This window comes from Narcine bancroftii, chromosome 3 (assembly GCF_036971445.1).
Source record: "Narcine bancroftii isolate sNarBan1 chromosome 3, sNarBan1.hap1, whole genome shotgun sequence".
NCBI classification, from domain to species: domain Eukaryota; kingdom Metazoa; phylum Chordata; class Chondrichthyes; order Torpediniformes; family Narcinidae; genus Narcine; species Narcine bancroftii.
In genome coordinates, this window is record NC_091471.1 from 347,174,281 (window position 1) to 347,198,750 (window position 24,470).

Here is a 24,470-nt window from a genome sequence, read left to right on the forward strand (position 1 = left end):
ATAATTAAGAATTTTGTACATGCGTATCAGAATTTCAAAATGATTGTTCACCCATTCCCACTCTACCTTGAGAACCAAGATGGAAATGGAATTTACTCCATTTTACTTTACAGTCACCAGCCAACTGCGACAATAAATTCTATCCTGCCATTGTGAATTTTATGCTTTTGATCTTACTAACGATGTTACTTATCCTTGCTAACTCCTTTCCTAATATTCTTAGAAAAGTCCCTTGGATCAAATCTTCCTACTTAATTTTCTAGCTTAAGAGAAATCTAATTTGACCAATACTCAGCAAGCTTCACAAGTCAACTCCATTTTTTTGGCTTGAGCCTTTGAAAATCTGCAACCGGAACTCCGTTTGGTCAGTAGCTGTAATAATGGGAAAATTGTCAACACTTGTCCTGTTCTAAAACTGACAGTAACTTCTGGCCCTTGCAAATGTGCAGTTAAATCTGGAAACCCAAAACTCTTGCTAACAATTGACTGCTTTTGTGTACATGCATGCACTGAAGTTCACAGAATCAGCAATCTTCAAATGTTAAATTAACATTGCTGTTACACAAAGAAAAAAAATTACAGTTTGTTCAACTGAGCCTAATGGGATATTGATAGGCTAGTGCTACCGAACAAGTTAACATTGAGGCATTGTTATTTCCACAAAGTAACAATGCTTCATATTATTTTTTTAATTTAGACATGCCGTAAGCAACAGGTCTTTCCGGCCCACGAGCCCGTGCCACCAAATAACGTACAACCATTGTAGGTTTTGAAGGGGGGGGGGTGGGAGGAAACCGGAGGACACAGGAAGAATGTACAAACTACTTTCAGACAGCACCAGATTCAAACACAGGTCTCTGGCTCTGTAACAGTGCACTAACCAAGCTGCTCATACTGGCTTCTTGCTTAAATGTATGCTCCATTTTGATATTGACCAAGAAATAAAATTAGCACTTTGCAGCCCTGTTTTGCAAAGTGCGAGTTCAATGCAAAAGGCTACACAGCCAGTATTCGATCACATCAGAAAACAAAACACATACTGCATGGGTTGAAGGGCCTTCATAGACTGGTTCTTGAAGTCAGTAGTGTACAACCAGCTTGAGGAATCTTACTTCAAAAAAAATCACTTTTTTCCTCCCCCAGTTCTCAACCTTCAGAAGACAAAGATTCCCCTTTTTACTGCAATGGCCCAGATAAAGCAATAATGAAAGCCAATGGACAAGGTATTTTTTTAAAATGGGGTGGGGGGGGGGGGGAGAAGAGAAATATTGACAGTAACACAATAGTTTTCCAAGATGAAGAATTCTGATGTGAATATGCTGGCTGCCACAAGGCCTCCTGGATTTTCTCCACCATCAGGATCATGGCCAATTCTAGGCTTCAAGTTTATTATACAGACTAATCCCCACATTCTCATTCCCTTAATGACCAAAGGTTTATTAAGCTCAATCATGAAAGAGCCTCCTCGTGATTTTTGAGAGGACTTCTTGAATTATATTGAGGAATCTAATCACAGAACGAAGTTGGAAGCAGTTTCTTAAATATTTATACCAGGGAAATCTGCCCAATAGACAGCATCAGTTAATACCTGGCACAGGAACGGCAATTCCATTTACTTGAATGGGAGCAAGTGTTAACTCAATTTTTTTTAAAACAAAATTCTAAAACTGTAACCAAAGGTTTAAAAGTTCATAAACATGAGAAAGTTTTTTTTGAACAATTTATTTATTAAGCAGTTTTTGGATAGGCAGGACACATGATCAAGCCAGCAGAGAAGGCTGTAATAAAATACACCTGTTGTCAGAATCAATTTAAATTTAAAACTGGTTAACAAACTTTGTGGAATTCTCAAATTCATAGTTGCAGGGTATAGCTGTAAAACATTTTCCAAACAGGCTTAAAGGCACTAGTGAAAAAAGCCATGAACTCTCGAAGCTTGAAATTAAACCCTTCAGCTTCCAAACTCTTGTTAGGTTGCATCATTCACAGGGGTCATTCTGGTCCCAACCCCACATGATGGTATTATATTACCCAAGGCAGTGTGAGGATTCAGTAATTTTGGAAGCACAGATTACCAACGGCAGGGAAATTTGTAATTATTACGTTCATGAGGAAACCTTGGCCTGTCTCTCGGTAGGACAAGCACACAAAGTTCATCACTGAATGGTTCATTCTCTTATCAATAATGTGGATGGGAGGGGAAAACATTGCATTATGACACACTTGTTCAAGATTAGAGTTCACTCCAGATTTACTCCAGCTCGTGTGTAAACAGATTGATAGCTCATATTATTTAACTCTTCAGGACCTTTATGGGAAAACCACATCTGTATCAAACATGGCCAAGTTAGTTTACATTGCAATAGTACTTAAAAGTAATTAAAATCTGCTGATTGGACATCTTAAACTTGAGCTGCAGAGTGAAAATGCCTGCTGACCCAAAATTCTGGAAATATTGGCAGTCAGCCTAAAATGACACTAGGCAGGATCCTGTTTTAGTCAAAGATTTTTTATTGAAAGGTTTAAGTTGATGTTTGGTCACTTTTCACGTCTATCAATTTCCTAGGATCCAGCCATGTTCAATCGATCAAATTAAACAACTCTCCGGACAAAAAATCAAGTTGATATTGGTATCAATTTGGTAATTATTGATGCTTCACAATGTTTGTAATACTGTATACGTGACAGAATCCACCAGCGTGGAATAGCAGTTTATGTTCAAACACAAATGTTCCGGAACCAAACTGCTGTATGCATCATGGTTTTCGTGTTACATTTAAGCAGTTAGCTAATCCTCACCAATTCTCATGCAACATTTTACTTCAACCATTTATGCCCTTCATCTGGGTCAGTCCGCAAAGAGAATCATGATTTCTTTCCTTCACTGCCAGTTGCACCCCAAACCTCCAAAAATAAGTCTAGCAGTCATCAAACCAATCTTTTCAGCAATAATTCATGATTGGCAAGCTCAAATCCCTTCCCAGAACATGCTTTGATGGGAAAATTGTCTTGCACATCAGCAACATACATCTTCACCTTGTTGCTCAAGGGTTAGACCACTAGTCTTCTGCTGGCCACATGATGAAAAATAGTAAATTTAGTTCAGAGTTGAGTGGAAGAGTTCCTTTCATATAGACCAAAACCATCAGCAAGTTAATTAACTCGAGGAGTTAGTCCTTAAACTCAAATATTTAAGCTCCCAAACCCAGAAGTGGTCTATACTCAAAAATAAAATCAGTTTTGTGCGACAACCCAACTCTATTTTAATGTAGTGTATTGAGGAAAGGTGTGGTTACTGTCACTTAAAATGTTTTCTTGTACTCAAGTTATTTAATTGCTGTTTTCTTTTAATAAAGGGTTTAGCCTGGTCATGGTTATAAGCCTCATTTTTAAAAGAATGTTTACACAGCTAAATCAGACATGGGAAAGAACAACATTCATTTTCAAAGGAATGCAAAGCTATCTTAACTCATTACCTCAGTTTTAAAAAACAAAGGCCACCCATTTCATTTCCACCATAGATCAATTCCTCAGAAGTCACTAGTTGAAATTTAAAAAATACAAAAAAGAGCACCCACCTAAAAGATCATGTTATAACATTAGATATCTCTAAGCCACTGTCCTTTTTAAAACTTTACAAAACAAAGGTTAGGTTTTCATTTACCATTCTCACTTGTGATATTGAGTTTGGTTACATGTGAACAGGTAGAGCTCAGGATGACTTTCTGCTGCCATATTCAGTCATGAACATTGCCCTCTACTCATTCTGCAGGTGTAGATCTGACATTGGAGTACTCCATAATGGCAGACTTTGAAAGGATCAGTTCAATGGAAGTCACTCCAATGTGTCAATGTAGGTTACATCCACGTATCTTTCATCTTTACCTGGTCCCAAAATATGCTTTTGTCCCTTTCACTGATCAAAAACTCCAGATTTATTCTAATGTTAACAAAACTCTTAATTGGAAAAATCACCCCATACTTTTACTCAATCTGACCGTTAATTCTGACCATCATTAAAGTTTGAACAAGGCTGACAACGTCAACTCATCGTACCATGCAGTTTTTCCCAAGCAGTCGAGTAATATCCATTCCTTCAAAATAAATAGAAGCACTTCTCCCCCACAATCAGCAGAAAAATCATTGGGGGAGAGAACAAAGAGGCTGAGCATTCTGACAAGCTTCCAAAAGGCACTGCCCACAAATAAGTCCTAAATAAGATCTATACTAAATCCCTCACACAGTAAACAAGAGCCACAACACACCAAATTCTTGACATCTTAATCAAATTAAGTTACGAGTGCTTGTGAACTACACACTCAGGACAAACAGACACTCCCTTTATACAAAAACAGGAGAGAGTTGGAAAAAAAAGGAGAAAAATGTTGCACAATATTCGTGGGACAGCTTGATAATATTTCCAAGCTGTTAGAATGTTTTCACAAAGTTCAGTAGGCCTTAAAAAAATATGCTTTCATAAAACTGAGAAACCAAGTACAACAGGATGTGTTCCAGGGCCTGGCAGAACTTCAAATGTAGCCAATAAATGAACAATCCATTCAGAATAATGTCGCATCCTAAAAAAAGTTACCTTAATCATATTTATTATTGTCATCAAAAGATACCCCATGATGACTCAATGCAAGAGGCTAGCAATAGGAGCCAAAAATAAAATCAACTCACCCAAAATCTCAAAGAAATGCGTGACCCAAACTCAAGATTGGTCATTAACAAAGGTTAAAAAAAATGGTAAACATAATTTTCTACCCACAAGATTTTATTTTTAAATATGGAACATTCAACTGGATTAATAAATAAATATGGAAGATCCTTGAAAATAAATATTCCTCATTTCTGTTCTCAACCCCTTCCTCTGGTCTACAGTTGCCCAGTCCTAGTCTTCTACCTGACCAGCATATATATTCAGATTATCCATGGTGATTTATTCTACCCTTAAGATTCTCAGCATTCAAAAGAGAATTCTACAGAACTCTTAAATGAACCTAAAAGTCTCCAGAATCCATATTAACATGTTTTTCATCTTCCAAGACATACGGATAGTCCATAGAACAAAACCTATTAAGGTGTTTTAGAGACAATACATAGTGGGTACCAATGCTATTACAGCACCCAGGCTTGAATTTGGCACTCTCTGCAAGGAGTTTGTGCATTCTCCCTGTATCTGCATGGGTTTCACTGGATGCTCTGGTTTCCTCCCATCCTCCAAAACAAATGGAGCTGTAGGTTAATAGGGTGTAATTGGTCAGCATGGGCTTAAATGTCCAGGATCAATTTCTACCATGCTGTAGATAACAAAAAATATCAAGGAGTTAACTTGCCCATTTTCCATCTTTCATAGCTGTCAACTTGCAGTACAAAATCGTAATATAGGAGAAATCAATATTCGCAACTTCAAATTGCACATGGTTTGATGCTAACCTATAGACAGTTGCATCCATAAGGAAGAATAAAGTGATATTCAAGGTTATTTCCTAAAGATGGATAATTAAAACAAGAGTCTTAGAAAGGAGGATCCAAGTCCCATCACATCTGTGGTACACTCTAGTCCAAAATAATGCCATTGGTGGACAAGTCTGCTGCTTGGTCATCACAACATACTTTCAAATCAAGAATTCTGCTCTAACAAATTAATCCAGTAGGAAAACCAAACCTATTGCAGCAGAGAACAATTTTCCGTCCCCCAACTTTATTCCCACAGGAAAATGGCAAATCTCTTCTCTGATGTCATGTTATTATGAGTACTGTGCACCTAAAAGGAGTATTTACTTGGGACTTGGCGATCAGGAGAAAAATACAGTAAAATCCCGAGAATCTGGCACCTATGGGGATTGCGGATGCAGATATGCGAATTTTCCGGTTGCCTGAGACACTCTTACAATGGCTAACTTGTTCATCTGCATTAAGAATAAACAGTTTTCAAAAACAGTTATTTGAAAAAAAAATCAGTATTGTTAGTCCTTAATTATGTAAAGTTCACTTTAATCAGGTAATTCCTGTAACTTACAAAATTTAAATTTAATTTGAACCCCGGTCACTGGCGCAGTAACAGCATCGTGCTAACCTCTCCGTGAAACATGCCACTGTTATAATTCACCGTTTCTCTCCGCCCCCCCCACCAACCCTCCAAGTTTACAGATATAGCCTTACTAATATTCTTAATACTAAAAGATAAAGACTCTTACTCTACAGGGGTAAGGAGATACTTTGGGAGAGTCACCCCAGCAGTGAGTAGCATCAGCCGGCTCTTCACCCTGGGCACCACCATTTTATTCAAACATAACTTTATTCAAAAAGCTGCTTCGGGCGCAGCACGACTGGGGCTCCCCGCTGGCTGAATGTTTGCTTCCATTTTCACCAAGGGGTTTGTGTTGCTTCAGAAAACATTTACTTTTATAATTTTAAACTTTTATTTAAATTTTTATTTATTCTGATTATCTTCCTGCTTATTTATTTATTTCTTGATTTTTTTTTTGCCAATTGCTCGAATTTCAAATTCCAGAGATTTTACTTTACCAACTTTCTAGTACCTGATCAATGTCTACCAGAGGCAATACATGGCAGGTGAATAAAACCATCAGCAATGGTCTGATAAAAATGAAATAATAGTCAAATTTAAAATCATCTTTTTAAAAAAAGGATAGAACATCTAACTCAGGGGTGGCCAACCTTTTAGTTTTTTTAATTTAGACATACAGCACAGTAACAGGCCATTTTGGCCCACAGTGTAGGTTAATTTGGCGGCATAGACTCATGGGCCAAAATGGCCTGTTACCGTGCTGCAAGTCTAAATTAAAAAGTCGGCCACCCCTGATCTAACTGATGGAATAACTTGAATTATGATGGACAAAAAAAATCTTAAAGAACATATAACATACTGGGATGAGTAATGTCAATCAAGTTAACAAGCAATTAACTCAATTAAAATTTACACAATACCCATCTGTTTTATCATTCAATAATTAAGTGCATAGACACTGAAGTGACCTGCACACAGAGACATGGACCGGCCCATAAAATGGCCGATGAATGCAGCGACCGCGTGGACCTGGGGGTCGTCCCAGGTAACCTCCCGCATGGCAGGAAGATGGGGAACTATGGTGGGAACGCCGGCTAATCCCAGGCCCTGATGTCAGCGCCTTGGGCCCATATAAGCACGATGGTCAGTGCAATAAACCAGTCTCAATTTCAAGGTTTTTCTCCATGCTCACGAACGCTACTTCTCAAAAGGAGTACAGGGTGAAGCCAAAGGTGGTGATATCCCAGGCAATAAATCTTGGAAACAATTTGTAACAGCATGATAACTTCCCTCAAAAAGGAAGAATTCCTGTATAATCTGAATGGATTTATTCACTTTTTTTTTGTCAGGATCTTTACAGTCACTCTACCGAGCCTCTTCCAACTTGTACAACCTCAATATTCAGGAATCCTTCTAGAGCTTCAATTTGAAGAAATAATTTAAATAATTGAAACTTACATAAATCAAACCGGAGTAATATCGATCCTTTAAATTATGCAACACTGATGCTTCATTCAAGCAGGTTAGCTCGGCCATGTCTTCCACCTTTGAGAACTTGGGTGGATTCATTTTCTGAATGTCATCCTTGTTGACCAGGGCCTTCTTGCCATTCTCCATTAGCTCCACCACAACCTCATCGCCTCGTTCCTCTTGAATGCTTGCAGCCTCAAAGCCATGGCGTTCCGATGGCACCCACACAAGTTTTTTGGCAGTCCAGTCAGCTTGAGTAGCAGGGTTGTAAACCAGAGCCCTGTCCACAAAGAGATATCTCTCTGGGTCTTCTTGGAGGCTCCGCTGTGCCATTGGAATTTAAGAGCAACCAAACTTTACCTGCAAAAAAAAGAGAATTCATGAAAAAAAATCATAAATAGATAGTGACGTAGAAGGATTGTATAAATCCTATAAGAGGAAAGTGGGAAGCGAACTAGTGTCAGGGAAAGTGTTCTCTAGCCATTACAAATCCGTTATAAATCCTCATCACCATGGCTGTATTTCCAGGAGTGATCTCCATTTCTCATCCAGGGACATCATGTTTCCTAGTTTTGCCGATATGCTACAAAGAACAGATTCAAAAATTGAACAGTTTAAGCCACAATATCCACACAGGACCTCATGGTCCCAACACATCTCACTAATCAGAAGTCAGTGACCAGTCTTTGTTCAGTGGAACTTAGCGGAACAGCATTGGACGAGGAAAACACCAGGTACACCTTTAAAAAAAAAATGGCTGCAGTACAGGAACCCAAAAGCAAACCACTTCCTTCCCTGAAGGGCTCAAGCCCAAAATGTCAGAATCAGAATTTATTGCCACGACAGTCAGTGGTTTGCAGCTGCAATCATCAGTGCAAACATTCATATTATAACCATCTTACAAAAAAAATTAAAATAGTAGTGCACGAAAAGTAAAGCACTGTCTTTGGTTCATTGATCATTCAGGCAGCAAGGAAGAAACTGTCTTTGTGCCATTGAGAGCCGGTCTTTTGGCTCCCGTACTTTTCTCCTGATGGTAGCAGAGTGAAGAGGGCACAGCCTGGGTAGTTGGGATCTTTGAGGATAGAGGCTGTTTTTTTAAGAAGCTGCCTCCTGTAGATGTCCTTGATGGAGTGAATTCTGGGGCTTGTGATGTCGCAGGCCGAGTTAACAATCTTCTGGAGTTTATGTCCACCTCCACTGACATCAGCATCTCAATGAAGTCACTGGCCTGCAACTTGACTCCACTCACTCAAATGCAACTCCCTGCAGCTAAGAGGCAGTATGCCCTTCATTTTCAATTTCCCAAAGTTGGTTTAGCAAAGCACTTCAAACATGGAATACTTTCCAACAGTACAAATATGTGCAGTTCCAACTTCCACTCTTCCTACCACCACTGCTGTGGAGTGTACAATCTAAAAAAAGTTCTAGTGTTTAAAAAAAAAAACCGGTATTTCTGCAATAACTTTTAATCCCAAGATGACTCCAGTTGCTAGTGAAGCACTTTCAAATCCTACGAAATCACAGTGGCAACTTTGATGGGTAGATGGCATACCCAATCCCATTAAAAATCAAAAACTGGAAAATGTTGCCATTTGACCAAAGTCCAGGATATGAAACCTAGTTTTCTGCCACTGTCTATTAAAAAATTATTTTCTTTATAGTTTTTCCACTCAAACAATTGTCAATATCATTATCAACATTATTTACATTTCACATTAGTTAATTCCAATTATTTCATAGAGTTAAAGTTCTTTTTATCCCTTCCATCCCCCCTTCCCTGCCCCCCACCCCCAACACCAGACTAATTACACTTACACAGTAACCAAAACACTGACAACAAAGGTATGAAACTTATATTTGGGGGAGTATGGGTTGGTCGTGTCGGTCAACGCATAGGTTGCCTTCTTTTTTCTGTGGCTTTCCCTAGTTAGAATGGAATGGACCCCCTACACTCCCCTGCCAACTGTTGAGTGGATTAAGAAGGTAGGATAGGGCGGCAAGGCACAACGGTCCACACTATAGTTGTGCTCCTATGTAGTTTAAGTAGGGCTGCCAGACCTTCAAAAAGGTCCTTAGGTTGTAGGTAATTCTCTCCAGGGAACACAGCTCTGTAATTTCTGTGTTCCAGCGTTCAATGGTCAGTAGGAGATAGACTTGCAGGCAACTGCCATGCACCTCCTGGCGACTGCCAATGCGATCATAACAAATTGGATTTGAAATTCGGACAGCTTCATTAATTCCCTACAGGAACGGCTCTGGGTCCTGTGGGAATTCTTCACCTATGAATTTTTTTCCCCAGGGCTTGGCCCAATTCCATCCTAAAGGTTCTCATCTTGGCACATGTCCAGATAACTTGCACAAAAGTCCTTGTCGCAATGCTGTATCTGAAACATTGGTCTAATAATTTAAGTGTAGATCTGTTCAATTTTTGTGGTGTCAGGTACAACTGGTGTAGAAAATTATATTGTACCACCCATTGGTGACTGCAGTCATGCTGGCCTGACACAGGTCGAGCAGCACAGCGAATCAATCGTTATTCCCAAGTGCTACTCCACCTCTGCCTTGACTTGTTTCGGGCCTTCTGTTTGGAGCAAGAAGCATTGCTGAAATGAACTTCCACGTGCTCCCCCTTCGAATCATGGCCTCTATGTCACTGCATGCTGGAAGGGCCATAGTTGGACCCAATCTGTCCTGAAGGTAGCAGTGAAATGTCTTATTCAATAAATTATACTTATTCCTAAATTGCTCAAACAACATTAGCCGCCCCTACTCGTAACAGTTCTCTACACACCTGATGCCATTACAACACCAGGTGTCCAGGATCTTGTTACCCATAGTCAATGGTATTAATCTATTTGGAGTCAGCCCCACTTTAATTCCTACATATTGGTTAATTTTATTCCAAATGAGAATTATTTGTTTTAATATAGGACTGCCTCTCTTTCCTGATAGCAATTTAGCACCCCATTTATTAATAAAGTCCTCTGCTATCTGTTCGTCTATCACATGCAAGTTGATTTGTGCCCAGGATGGTACATCTTTCCCCTTGAAGAGGGAGGCGATGTATCTCAACTGGGCTGCCCAATAGTATTTTTTTTTTTTTTTAAAGTCTGGCATTCGCAATCTGCCCAGACTATAATCCCAGGTCAATTTTTCCATAGAGATCCTGACCACCTTTTAATTCCTTAGGAATCTCCTCACTCCCGCAATTAAAACTTTGAAGAATCCTTGGGGCAGTGGCACAGGCAATGTCTGAAAGAGATACTACAGTCTTGGCAACACATTCATCTTATTACAGTTAACCCTGCCCACTAATGTAATGGGCTAGGACATCCGTCTATTTAGATTCTTCTCGATTTTCCCAAGGGGTGGGGGGTTGTAATTTAACTTGCATAAATTATTCAAGTTATTATCTACTGAAACTCCAAGATATTTTATCCAATTTTGCAGCCACTTGAGTTGACTATTTTCTTGATATTGTAATCCTCCTCCGTAAGTGGCAGGATTTTGCATTTATCCCATTTGGCCTTATACCCACAGATCTCCTCATCGTCCTCCAGAGTGGAGAGTAGCTTGGGTAACGAGTTTGCCGGGACTGTCAGACGCATCATGAAATCATCAACAAATAAATTAATTTTATGCCCTTCTTGGGCTGGTTCTGAAGCTTTTAATGTCTGGATCCTGGCGGATGGCCTCAGCTAATAGCTCCATGTTTAGTACAAACCCAGCTGGAGATAGCAGCCACCCCCATCCACTTGATCTCATCAGTAGGAAGACTGGAGAAGTTTGTCCATTAGCCTTGGGCGATTGGTAAAGCACAATTTATAAAAGTTGGCCCTAGCCCCAATTTTCCCAGCACTTTAAATAAAAAGTCCTGTTCCAACCTGTCAAATGCCTTTTCTGCATCCAGGGCCACAGCTAAGCCCCTCTCGTTCCTGTTTGGTGCCAGATGCATGATACTCAACAATCTGCCAGTGTTATCCGCCACCTGTCTTTTCTGCACAAAGCCTGTTTGATCCTTATTTGTTAGCTTTGGCAAATGTTTTGGCAATCTATTTTCCAGGGTTTTGGCCAGTATTTTATAATCTGTGTTCAACAGAGAAATAGGTCTATAAGACGGCATTAGCAGACCCTTTTCTTTTTTAAGTATTGTCCTAATGATTGCAGTTGAAAAGGATTCTGGGAAGGTTTGGGTCTCCATTGCCTGGCCCCACCACCTCCATGTAAAGAGGCATCAATAAATTTTTAAACTCCTTATAGAACTCAGGTGGAAACCCATCCTTCCCTGGCGACTTGTTAGTTTGCTTTACCTATTCTTTGTCTGTGAAGGGAAGATCTAACCCATCTTTTTCTTCTGGGTCTAAACTTTGCAGTTCTAATTGAGACAGGAACTTGCTAGTTTTAGCAGACCTGCCTGTCAGTTCTGATTTATATAGACCTTCATAAAATTTCTTGAAAGTCTTATTAATCTCTTTTGCTTTATACAAGATTCTGCCATTCCCAGTTTGTATTGCATTGATCATCCTCGAGGCCTGTGCTGTATGCAGCTGCCAAGAGAGGACTTTGTGGGCTCTCTCCCCAATTCATATTTTTGTTTTGACTGCATTATGGCCCTTTTCCATTACACATTGTACTTCAATCTCCTACTAGTCCTGTAATGGTCCTTTGAACCTGATTTTTTTGGAAGTCCATTTCTAGGCAAGTAATCTCCTATTCTAATTAATCTATTTCCCTCATATTCTTTTTTACCTGTTTTAGTGTACCCAATTATCTGGACTCTCAAGTATGCCTTGAGAGTATCCCATACAAGAAATTTATCTGGATTAGAGGCACAGTTGGTCTTGCAGAATATATCTATCTGTGCTCTTATAAAACTCCAGGTTCTTTAACAGCAATGTATTAAGATGCCATCTATATACCATATCCTGCTTAGCTGGCATGTCTATGTTAATAATGGGGGTGAATGGTCTGAGAGGACCTTCGCTGTGCCCTAAGCTTCAATGACCCTACCCTCTACGTGGGCTGAAGTCAGGAAAAAAAATCCATTTTAGAGTAGGAGTCATTGTTTTGAATAGGAGTATCCCTCTCCCTGGGATGCTTCTATCAGATTCAGCTCCTTCATACAACCGATGGTAGCCCTTGCCACCTTTGTTTTGGCTATCTTCTTAGTCAATTTATTGAATAAAAAAGTTAGTCCCCCCTCAACCAAAATATTCTCCTTTCCCTCTGCCAATTTTAGGAAAGCATCTTGTATAAACTTTCCGTGGTCAAAATTGGGGGCATAAACATTTACTCAGGTCCATGATTCTGAATATATGTGACAGTGTACCATTACAAATCTCCCTGTTTTATTGTCGTCACATGCTGCACTCTCACCAAAACCCTCTTACCTATCAGGATTGCCACTTTCCCCTTGCCTTTGAGCCAAATGAGCCTGATCCACCCATATCCTCTTTAGCTTTTGGTGTTCCCACTCTGTTAGAATGGTGTTTCTTGGAGAAAGGCAAAATCTGCCCTCATTTTTAAAAATGTGCCAAGACTCTTTTCCTCTTCACAACCCGTTCAAACCATTAATGTTAAAGCTAATGTATTTTATACTCTTAGCCAATGACCCAGTATTTCTAGACTGGTGCCCACAATGTACCTCCACCACCCCATGTTCAACATCCATCCAACCTTCTTCCTTCTGCCCTCTGCTCTTGCTCACCAGGCCAATGACAAACCCTTAAAAAAAACTAAAAGACAACTAAACAAAAAAAGTAGGAAAAATCCAAAAAGAAAAAAGGGAAAAACAATAATAATAATCCCTAGTATTATCACAATCCTGACCCTTTGCCGTATTCCTTTATCCTATTCCTCCTTCTTATTCTTCCTCTAGTGGTCACTGCTTTCCTGCTGTCGCCATATCCCTCCATTACTCAGCCCCCGTGATCTGCGATTCTCTCTTCCACCTTCCCTACCCCCCCCCCCCCCAGGTTCTCCCAGATCCCTCTTTTCCCATTCCCCTTTCACATTATTGTTTTAACCTGTGCTTGCACCCAGATATTTAACAATTACAACAACTATTTACAATGTCTGGACTAGTCCCCATGTTTGCTCTTGTTATCTTCCCCCCACCCCCAAGTACCAGCTCTTTGGCGAACTGTTGCACTTCATTCAATAAAAAATGCCCCCCTCCCCCCGTAATACAACTTTCAGTGTAGCAGGGTTCCTCAAGACACATTCATACCCTTTTTTGCTTCACCAGTCTTTTAACTGGTTCAAACTCTGCTTTATAAGCGCCACACTTGATTAATATCAGAGTCCTCCATTTCCATCGCACCCCCCACCCCCACTCTTTTCCTTGCTCTGGGTCCTGCTGGCCCCAAAATTTTCTCCCTCTCCTGGACTGAGCAAGGTTTCTGTCCAGGGCCTGGCTTTGAAAGAGGTGTCTGACCCGTCCTCTCCACCTCTACCTTCCGCCCCCCCCCCCCCATATATCTTTCCCCAGTACTTCGAGGATCCATTTCTGGAAGAAGTCCACAGGGATTTCTTCCCTCAGCCCTATAACTTTAATATTGTTCCTGTGAGTACAATTCTTCAGGGCATCTAGCTTCCCCCAGACTCATTCTCTCTCCCTTACCAGGGCATCTAACTCACCCTCCACCCTGCTTAACCTGTTTTCACTTGCCCCCTCTCTATCTTACACCTCCTTAGTTCTACCTGTTAAACCAGTGATGGTTCCTTACATTACATTTAATTTTTGAGCCAAGTCCTGGGCTCTCTTTTCCACAGCCTGGAAGTCTGCTCTCCATATGTCCCAGGGCCTCCAACACATCTCTCAGGGATAGCTCCATCCTCTTTACTAAGTCCCCTGGCCTCATAGCATCCACCATTTACCGCCTCCGATTCCCTCACGGTCTTCCTCCTCGCTGCTGCTCGTCACGTCCCTAGACCTGATGCTGGATCGCTTCGAGTCCTCCCCCGTGCTTCCCGGCCTCTCGCTAGTTATAGCGCTAGTGCGGGTGTCGCATTCAGCGCAAGGGAGCCCAACTTTGTGCTCTTGCTGCAGGAGGTAGGTCCCGAGTCTCCCCCTCTCCTCGTGACATTTCCTGGACTCCTTTCTCCTGTTTCCAGTCCAGGGTGATATTGCCTCCATCTGGGCGGGCTCCATTGATTGTGCAGGCTGGGCGATGTCTTCCTCCACGGGCCTTAAAGCAGCCTTGCCATTTTCTTCTCCCTGAGGCACCTCAATACAGTCCCGATTTTGAGACTGAATCCTTGCTGTCCCCTTGTTTTTCTTATTCCTAGTGTTTTCACACACCACTAGGAATCATTCTGGCACTTATTTAGTTGTTTTTTTTGCTGTTTGATCTGGCGGCTCTGCCTCCTTTTACTCCCCTTGTATCACACGGTCCTCTATTTTCTGCCACTGTTGCAGAACATGAGTTTTTCTTTCAAATCTGATCCGTTTCTACTCACTTGCCAGTTCAGATTAACCCTTTACTAATGCTGTCTGCTGGCGATGATAGTTTTATAACCACCATTTGGTGAAGAGGGTGGGGACGAGAAGGTGTTCAATAAAGATGCTAGTCAGAATTACGCATGAAATTAAGACCTTTTTGGATAAATTTGGGGGAAATATTAACAAAAACGATAGGGTGGAGTCCCCTCTTAATCTGCAATTGCTCTTTTTGGGGTATGTTAATGTCTCCAAAAGTAATTCCAAATTTATTACAAATCACTTTGGCAAAAGCCAGGAAATGTGTCGCAACAACACGAAAATCCAAGTCCTTCTTACATATTGATCGTTGGAATATGGAAATGCAAAGTTGTCTACCCCTGGAGAAAATTACTTATAATCTTAGAAAAGAATATAGCATGTTCATAGATATTTGGCAGACATTTGAATTATTTAGTGTATTTACTAAATATTTCATATTTAATTTCATCCCTTATTAGTAATTTAACATTTTTATTATTTTTAATTGTATTAAATGTTGATGGGCAGCACTTTCTCCTTTTCCATCTCCCCTTTTAACCACTGTTTCTTTTCCTTTTCTCTTAAGGTACAGAGGGGTCATTTTTAGGTTTAATGTGCATTTTAAGGATATAATTTTTTTTGCATATATTTGTATATACGGTTTGGCATCTTATATTTTAATTTTTAAGTCCACTACATTTTAGAACCAATCACTTTTCTCTCCTCCAGCCGAAGACCAAAAACACTTTCACTGCCCACTAACGCTGCCCGATCTGAATTTTCCCAGCATTTTCAATTTTGGTTCACTTAAAATGTCTTTAATCTCTTGAATATCCTTCTAGTACGTCGCTGCCTAATGAAAAACTAACAATTTGGTTGCCTGACACTCCCATTTGCAGGCAATGATCCTCAAACACAGTTCACAAGGTATTGGAGTAAAAGTAGGCCAATCAGCCCATTGTTCTCATCATCTCATAGCTCCCCCTCCCCCAGCATTTTGATGGAACAAGAACCAATTAGTGTTATTCAAAACAGCAGAAATTCCTCTCAGTTGGACAATGGGGGAAAAAAAAATCAAATTAAAAATCAACCGCTGCAATTGAAGTGCAGCAGCTAATCACAGGTATGACCAGCTTTTATTGACATTATAAAGTATGGATCACAGCTTTTATAATAGATGTCAATGAATTAAATCCTTAAATGTGAGCATTCTGCCTCTGTCAACTTCAAATCTTAGACTCGAGGCAGTTTGGCAACATTTCATGAGTCGTGAAATTCACAAATCCTCGTCATAAGCCTTTTTACCACTGGCGTCCCAGTTGATTGGTCGTGTCTTGCCCCAGGACAGGAAGCGTTTGTGCTGTTTCCACTGAGCCACCTTTAACTGGGACACAGACTGCTTTTCCACTCACACAACTCATCCCAGGGATCAGAGAGCCTACCTTCAAATGGAAGGGATGGAACTTATCCTTTCCCTCCACCCCCCCCCCCCCCCCCAAACTGGTTTAGTCAGCTGACACCGGGGATTTAAGTAGGAGTAGAGGCTGTCAATCCCCGGCGTGCTTGCTTTCCTTTTCCACTGGACCCTAAACCGGCTAATTCCCCATTAATTTCTGGGACAAGGGGGCAGTGGAAAAGGGATAATTTTAATAAAACTTAATTGATAGCATTTTTAGACATGCAGAAACATTGGTTAGTTATCAATATAACAGCCAAAATGAAAATGGAAAGGAGAGAAAATGTCAGTGGTTAGAGTGCAGAGCATTAAAAGAAAAACAAAAACTGGCTTTTTTTTTAAGAATTCTGAAGCATTTTAGAACATTTACAAAAAGGTACCCAGCGATATTACAATTAGAAGAAAAAGGAACAGCACAGGAGAGCAGAAGTGGGGCCACAAGTAAAGAGAGGCAAGGGACTGAAAGCTTTTTGTGACCTCCATAGCTGTATTAAACCAGACCAATACTTTTATTAAATGCTAATAGGGGGTTGTTTTTGTAGGTCTGCAACTGCTAATCGTATTGTAACATTAATGGGTTAACAAAAAGCCCATCACGTCAATTCACGAAAAGAATGATGATGTATCACTTGGATTATGGAGCTCAAGTGATCATTCGACTTAGAGGACATGATGATGTTTTAAGAGCATGACTCTAAGGTCAAGCAACAGCTAGCAGAGCATTTTGATGAGCTTCTGCCACACATTTGTGCATTATAATTGACGGAACCAATCTATTATCACCACCAATTCCAACTATTTATTATTACAAATCAAATTCATTCAATCATTCCTTTACATCAAAGCTACGTAGTGATCAAAACACATAACCAGGCCTTTGCTTAACTTTAATGCGTCAATTCAAAATGGTTGGGCAAAAGGCATGGTTAGTGCCACATGGTTGCAGCACCAGCGCGCACGCTGTTTGCGAGGAGTTTGCACGTTCTCTCCGTTTTTAGTTGGGTTTCCACTGTGTGCTCCAGTTTCCTCCCACCATTCAAAAAACGTACCAGCAGCTAATAGGTCAATTTGGGCGGCAGGAGCTTGTGGGCTGAAAGGGCTTGTTACCATACTGAAAGACTGAATATTTTTAAAATGTTAATTTGAAATTTAAATACCTTTGCTCCCTGTTGAACTTGCTCAATGCTACCTCGCAAATGAGACACTGAGTCGTGGGCTGTTCAATTAAACAGCTTCAATACTTATCTCACCAAGTTTAATTCTATACAGGGAAATAAACAGTCCAGTTTTACATTTGCTCCCACACATTAAACAATGCCTCAGAAGTCTACGCTATTTAACTGTTGTCATCAGGATGCAAGGACGGTTTTACGTCATTTTCCGCCTTTCTCTAGCTTCCCTCAACCCACTCTCCCAACCCAGACCACAGCCATAGTCCAAACTGCTGAGGTCCTCAAGTGGGGGTATCCAGCGCTTCCAAATTTTGAATAATATTACCAACCAAAGCAGGACAACCTGCTGGAAGTGTCACCAACAATGCTGTTCATCATTCTTTCTAGTGTAGGTTACTGGGGAAAGTGTCCTGCTTAAGTCATCGGAAAAAAAAATTACAGAAATTAATGCAAACACTCAGATCAGGCGGCTTCATTGGAAGGTTAAGAATGAAAGGGCCACAATTGGAAAGATTTGAGCAATGGTCAACGAGTGAGATACTATGTCTGTCTCAGACATTGCCAGTATTTATCACCAAACCAAGTATATAAACAATATTCTGTCATCTTGTATTAGCATGTAGTGAAATCACACTGCGCAAGAAGGAGCATCTTATGGAGGAATCAGTCAAGGGTGAGATCTGGAGGTGGCCAATGAGGCCAAATTGGGAACCATTGACTCTTGCATTGATGGGAGAAATGTGGCTGGAAGGATGGCTTGAGCGGTGATCCACATCTCTCACTCACCACTTCCAAGCTCCAAATCATGGGCAAGGTTCTCAATACCAGCATGAAAAACCTCCATTTTCAGTGATTAAGGCCAGGAGATCCTCAATGGTCCATTGGATTCCTTCAAATGTACATGATAATCGGTCTTCCTAATCTCCTCCTGTTACAGAGCTCAGAAGAAAGCACAATTCTGAAGTCTCATATGGAGTACACGAACAACTTGACAAAGCCAATCATGGGGCAACCAGAGCCTCAAATAATGCAAATGTTGGGACAAAGATGCCAGAGACAGTGATTTTCTTACTGTTCAAGTGAATTTGGACAGTTTTGCAGAGATAGCATTCCATGGTACTTTTTCCAATATTTTGAGATGCCTGCTAAAGGTAACCTAGGTTTCAGAAGCATAACGAGGACTGCAATCAATGCTCCCTAGGAGACCACGTGCTGGGTCATTGGAGAGTAACCAACATCTGTTGGTTTATATTAAAGTGTGCTGACTGAATCATGTTCTGGTCCAGGGACACCAAAACCCCAAGCAAAATGCCCTTCAATAGATGCGATGGTGGGCACAGCCCAATACATCACAGGCAAAAAGCCCTCCCCACCATGAAGAACATCTACAGGGAATGCTGCCGTCAGAGAGAAGCAGCCAATCGTTAAAGATCCACATCACCAGCACGTGATCTGTTCTTGCTTCTGCCATCAGGCCATCAAGAGGTATAGGTGCCACAAGACTCACACCACCAGGTTCAGGAACATCCTTCAACAATGAACTCAGAGACTTATTTAAGGGCTCTTTAGCACTTCATTGTTTCCCCACCCACCCCCACTGTATTGCACTTTGTTTACATTTCTTTATTTGTTTACATTGTGTAGTTTTTCTTGCACTACCAGTAAGTGGTAATTCTACCTCAACTGCAAGAAAAAGAATCTCAGGGTTGTATGTGACGTAATGTATGTACTCTGACAAATCTGAAATTATGACAATTTTGCATATTATTCACAAAATGGAACTTGAGCTTGATCTCTGGATATGCAAGAGTTTAATCTGCAATTTGATGACCGAGTTTTGGATAACTTTGTTTGCCTCTCATTAGTTTAAGATTATCGCCACTCCTGCAGAAATTTTGTCAAAGGCAGGATATAATGTTACAGCATGAAAAGTCAAAGGTTGAGGTAACAATGCAGCCTTGTTTGACGATGGTCTTCATTGATAGCTTTATTGTGAATCGGTCTGTTAATAACCTCTGCTTTAAATATACCCAATGACTTGGCTTCCACAGCTGACTGGCAACAAATTCCACAGATTCACCACCCCTCTGGCTGAAGATCGATTAAAAACTCCCTTGTCTTTATGTAAATGTATGTTGTTATCTCCTCCCTGGTTTCATTCAGACTATAGAGAGTGTCGTATATTTATCAAAACTCTCAAGACAACACCCACAGATAATTGGAGTGCTCTCCATTGTACAGTATTTTTTTTTGCCATTTTTCCTGTTATTCTCATTCCAGTTACTTTTGACATCTTTTTGCTGCAACTTTACATTCCCAAAAGCCATTATCTCTGGAAATACTTTCCTCCTCCATCCCTTAAAATTCCAGTCAGGTTCTATTTACTTCTTCATTTGGACAGGAATCATCCTGCATGCTCTGTGCACTTTTTAAAAAAGACATTAATTAAAGCAACTCAGATGACACTGCAGCACTCAACCCCACACACAGGATGGATGCAAGTGTTTGGTGATGAGATTACATTGTTTTCCAAAATAAATTTTAAAAATTTGATTAAAAAATTCTATTCGAGCTTAGAGCCATTACTAACATTGTGCTGTCCAACTACAACAGCCGTTTAAAATCAACATTCTGAAATGTTGTCTCTCTGCAGAATCAATAGCCAGAAAGAGGGGAATTAGGCCAACTAAACTCTCAAGGTTATTCTGCAAACAAGTTAAATCCACCTACCTCCATGTTCTCATTGCCAACTTTGGTATCATCCTAAATCACATTTCTAAAATCCAAATCATTCTGTCCCGGTTACCAGCTTATGAACCCCCCGTGGAATGGATGGGGGTGGATTTGACGGCTGCCGAGGGAGTGCAGCCACCTCCTGTAGAGTGCAAATGGGACATTTCCACATGCCTCTGCTTGACAGCCCCATGAATTCTCGGCTGGGTCAAGCAGAAGTGGAATGCTCAGACTCACTCATCAAGTCAGAGAGGCTAGCTAGTCACCACTCTTCCTGTTTGCTCTCCCATCACTGCCAATTGCAAACCTTTCCCACACCCATTGGGGTCGATTTACAGATGATTAGGGTTACAAACATTTCAGGAACTGAACTGTGTTAATAACCTGGACAAAAGGGACAAAGTCAAAATCAGAAATTATCATGAACAGGTCACAAAATTAATTGTTTTGTGGCAGCATTACAGGTGCCAATATTACTACAAATTAAGTTTAAAAAATAAATTAATGCCAAAAGAGGAAGCAAGGTTGCATCTTTGGTTCATTGTCCATTCAGAAATCTGATGACCGAGGGGAAGAAGCTGTTTTTTGTGACACTGGGTGTTAGTCTTCAGACTCCTGTACCTCCTTCTTGATGGTAGCAGTCTTAAGAGGGCATGGCCTCTATCCTTGAGGATAGAGGCTTTATTCTTAAGACACCGTCTCTTGCAGATGTCCTTGTAGTATTGGGTATTACACTTCACAGAAATCAAAATTCCCACTGACAATTTTTCTTTTCTGAAAGTCTAACTTGATCATTTACCCTTGATCCAATTTATTTTCTCACAGAGTACCCCATCTCTGAAGTTCCAAAAACCAAAATAATTTTAGCGCTGATGTGATGTCACAAGTGGGAAATAAAACTCACCACGTGACTTGCACCTGTGGGGCTCCGTTGGTGCCGGTTTGATGACAAAAACTGCAGTCTGCTTCTGGTCAGGAAGATGCCAAACGGAGCTGGCCCAAGTCTTCATCATTTGGCTGCAGCCGGAGTCGGTGACTCCATTCTCAACATCGGGTGTTGTGCTGTCCGCATCGAAGAAGTCACCTCGGGCTCCTAGCAGCGAAGCGAGGTGCTCCGTTGGATTCTACTTTGCTGCCTTATTCCATTGTCCCAAAAACCACCTGGTCTTGTGTTTCAGATATGGGGTATTGTACCTATATTTGAAACTTTTGTCAAATAAAAGATGCCATTACCTTCATCACCCTTTGTCACAAGGAATCGGACGCAAGGCAGCCTTGAATCTACGCTGCCTGTCATAACAGTTCCAAATACTGAATGACACCTTCCCTCAAATGATTTCTCAAATCTGCCCAATTATGCAAGATTCCAGCTCTATCACTTCTAGCATTAAAAGACAGACTGCACCATGGCAGCAGTTTTAGTCCTCCATATCTTGCCTGTCGGCAGTAGCTCCTTTTCATTGACTGAGTTACATACCAAGCATGACCTTAATATGATCCCTCATTTCAAAAATGTCACAAACCACAACTCTAAATCATCCTCTTTTCCAATTATACTAATTTACAATCCGGGGTAAAAAAAAACTGTAACACGAGTCCAAGTATTTGGTTAAATATTCAATACCAAAACCACACTGCATAATATCCTATCAATTGAATTGTATATTCTGATTGTGTAGTGATCTGATCCTCTGTGCATGCAGTATTGCAAATATTTTTTTGGTTTTATTATTCTTTTTCTCATGTATTGTGCTTGGTGCAAGCTCGAGTACCTGAGAAGCTGCAAAGCTTTTGCATTTGCACACTACACTTAAGTCTAAATGAAGTTTGTCATTCACACAAGTATACAGCACATTATTACCACATTAAGGCTACCTTTCATTACAATGACTTTTTGCTGTATTCATGAAGTGTTGCAACCCATCAGGAGCGCAATAGAATAGAATTCCTTCCCAATAACTAATCACATACACCAACTGAAAATAAAATCCTTGAATAAGGAAATGAAGAATGACAGTCCACGAACTGCACTAGCCATCAACCTGCCATACAGGAGTCCATACAAAGTAAAGCATTCGAACTCCAGCCAACAAATCAAAACTTGCACTCGAGCACCTACAACCTTTGGTCAAAAGAACCAAGTTGATCTCCACTTTAATTTCCTCCCAGGATCCTTGCCATAGACAATTCTTCACTCAGTTCAATTTGTGCAATGTTATCTAAAAAAGAGCACCAAATACAACACAGACCACACAACGCAACAACTGCCAAAAAGCTTATATTTGATAATTAGCTGCATCTCCAGTCAAGCAGTTCTGGTCACAACAATAAGGAGCTGGTCATATACATTGTACAATGTTCATATACAGCAAAATTCTCACCTGCTGCAGCTGAACTGGTACTTTGTAAAAAGCTACAAGATGAAAAGCTACTGAATTGAATTCAAAGAGTAAATCAAAACATGTATCATAAATTTATCCTTGCACAACAAGTGACCTGACAACAGTTCAGAAAATTCTTTTTGTAGTGTCAGAGCAGTCTAAGATTAGAGTCACAAGGGTAGGTTGAAGAGTCTGATGGCTGTTGGTCTTCTGTACCTTCTGCCCAAAGGAGACAGTGAGAAGTTGCGACCAGAGTGATGGGGATCCTTTAGGATGTCAGCTGCTTTCTTAAAGCAGCACCTCACATGGATGCATTCTATGGATGAAGGATCAGAGCCTGCAATGGACCTGGCTCTATTTGTGACCTTCTGGAGCTTTCTTCATTCCTGGGCAGTCTAATTCACAATTCAGTGAATTGTGGTGCGACCAGCATACTTTCCAGAGTGCACCAGTAGATGTTGGATTGAGCATTCGACAACATAGCAAATCTCCTCAGAAAGAATTGGTGTGCCTCATTCACTGTTGCCTTGATGTGTTGGCTTCAGGAGAGAACTTCTGAAATATGGAATCGGAGGAACTTGAAGGTCCTAACCCTCTACAGATCCATCCCATCAATGCAGACAGGTGTATGCTCCCTCTGCCTCTCCTTCCTAAAATCAACAAGTTCCTTGATCTCAGTGGCATTTAGACCAAGATTGTTGTCCCAATCAGATTCTTATCTCCATTTTGTAATCGGACTCATTTCCACTTATTCAGTCAAAACCAGCAAATTTGTAGATCAAGTTGGAGCAGACCTTGGATGTGTCGCCATGAGTGTACAGGAGTAGAGAACAGGAACTAAGCACACAGCCTTGGATGTCCACGTTGGGAGTGGTGATGTTGCAGATCTGTACCGATTGGGGTCCGCAGATGAGGAAGTCAAGGATCCAGTGACTGAGGGATGAATTTAGTGGATTTAGTTATCCAATTCATGTACAAAATTTGCATTTCCCCTGCTCTCACTACTACAAGCAAAACTCACCAATAATATGCTCACTCGTGTCCCGTTTGGTTCTTCTTGGGAACCACATGGCCCTAGAGCTCATCCAAATACGAGCCCAAGAGCAGAATCCCAAAGACAATTCTGAATGCCCTTGATGTCAAAGCAGCACTCAACTTCAGCAAGTCTTGATAACACTAATCAGCAAAATAAAAGGAAAATTCTTCACAGGACGAAGGTACATATTGAACTAAGAAAAATGTGGGTTGAGATCAAGTCACAGCCCCATGGTTCTCAGACCAGTAATGCTGGCTCCAACCTTTGTCAGCTTTAATCTTCTTCAGGAACTATTCTACACAAAAATCTCGAAATGTAAGCCATGCATACATGAGGCAAGAACAATACATTTAGGCATATGACACAATTGTCACAGGCCACGGTCTCCTCCAACCGTGCCATCTTTGCTTGATTTTCACAAGTATTATCCACAAATGGTCTGCTGCAGTCAAAACCTGGGCTCCCTACTTAGAAAGTAAACTGGACCTGCCACAAAAATGTGTGGTTACAAGTTAGAAGATGGGCATTGTTGGCAAGTACCTCCTCCAAATCTTCTGACTGCAGAGCTTTGTCAGCATCTACAAATTACACATCAGACGTTGAATGGAATGCTCGCCACTTGCCTGGAAATGCACAAGCAACCCTGACGTCATTAAGAAAGTCTAAATGATTGATACTCTATTCATCAGCATATTCACTCCCTCTGTCGCACAATGGAGA

At 40.7% G+C, this 24,470-nt stretch overlaps 1 protein-coding gene across 4 annotated transcripts in view; it reads right to left on the reverse strand.

Moving 5' to 3' along the window:
- Positions 1–24,470, reverse strand: part of LOC138759353 (myosin-10) — a 141,262-nt gene that overhangs the window by 115,155 nt on the left and 1,637 nt on the right. For all 4 annotated transcript variants that reach the window (XM_069929580.1, XM_069929579.1, XM_069929578.1 and 1 more), the window contains exon 2: positions 7,496–7,867. In XM_069929580.1, the coding sequence (XP_069785681.1) occupies positions 7,496–7,840 (345 nt within the window). In that variant the 5' untranslated portion in view covers positions 7,841–7,867. The remainder of the gene's footprint in view (positions 1–7,495; positions 7,868–24,470) is intronic.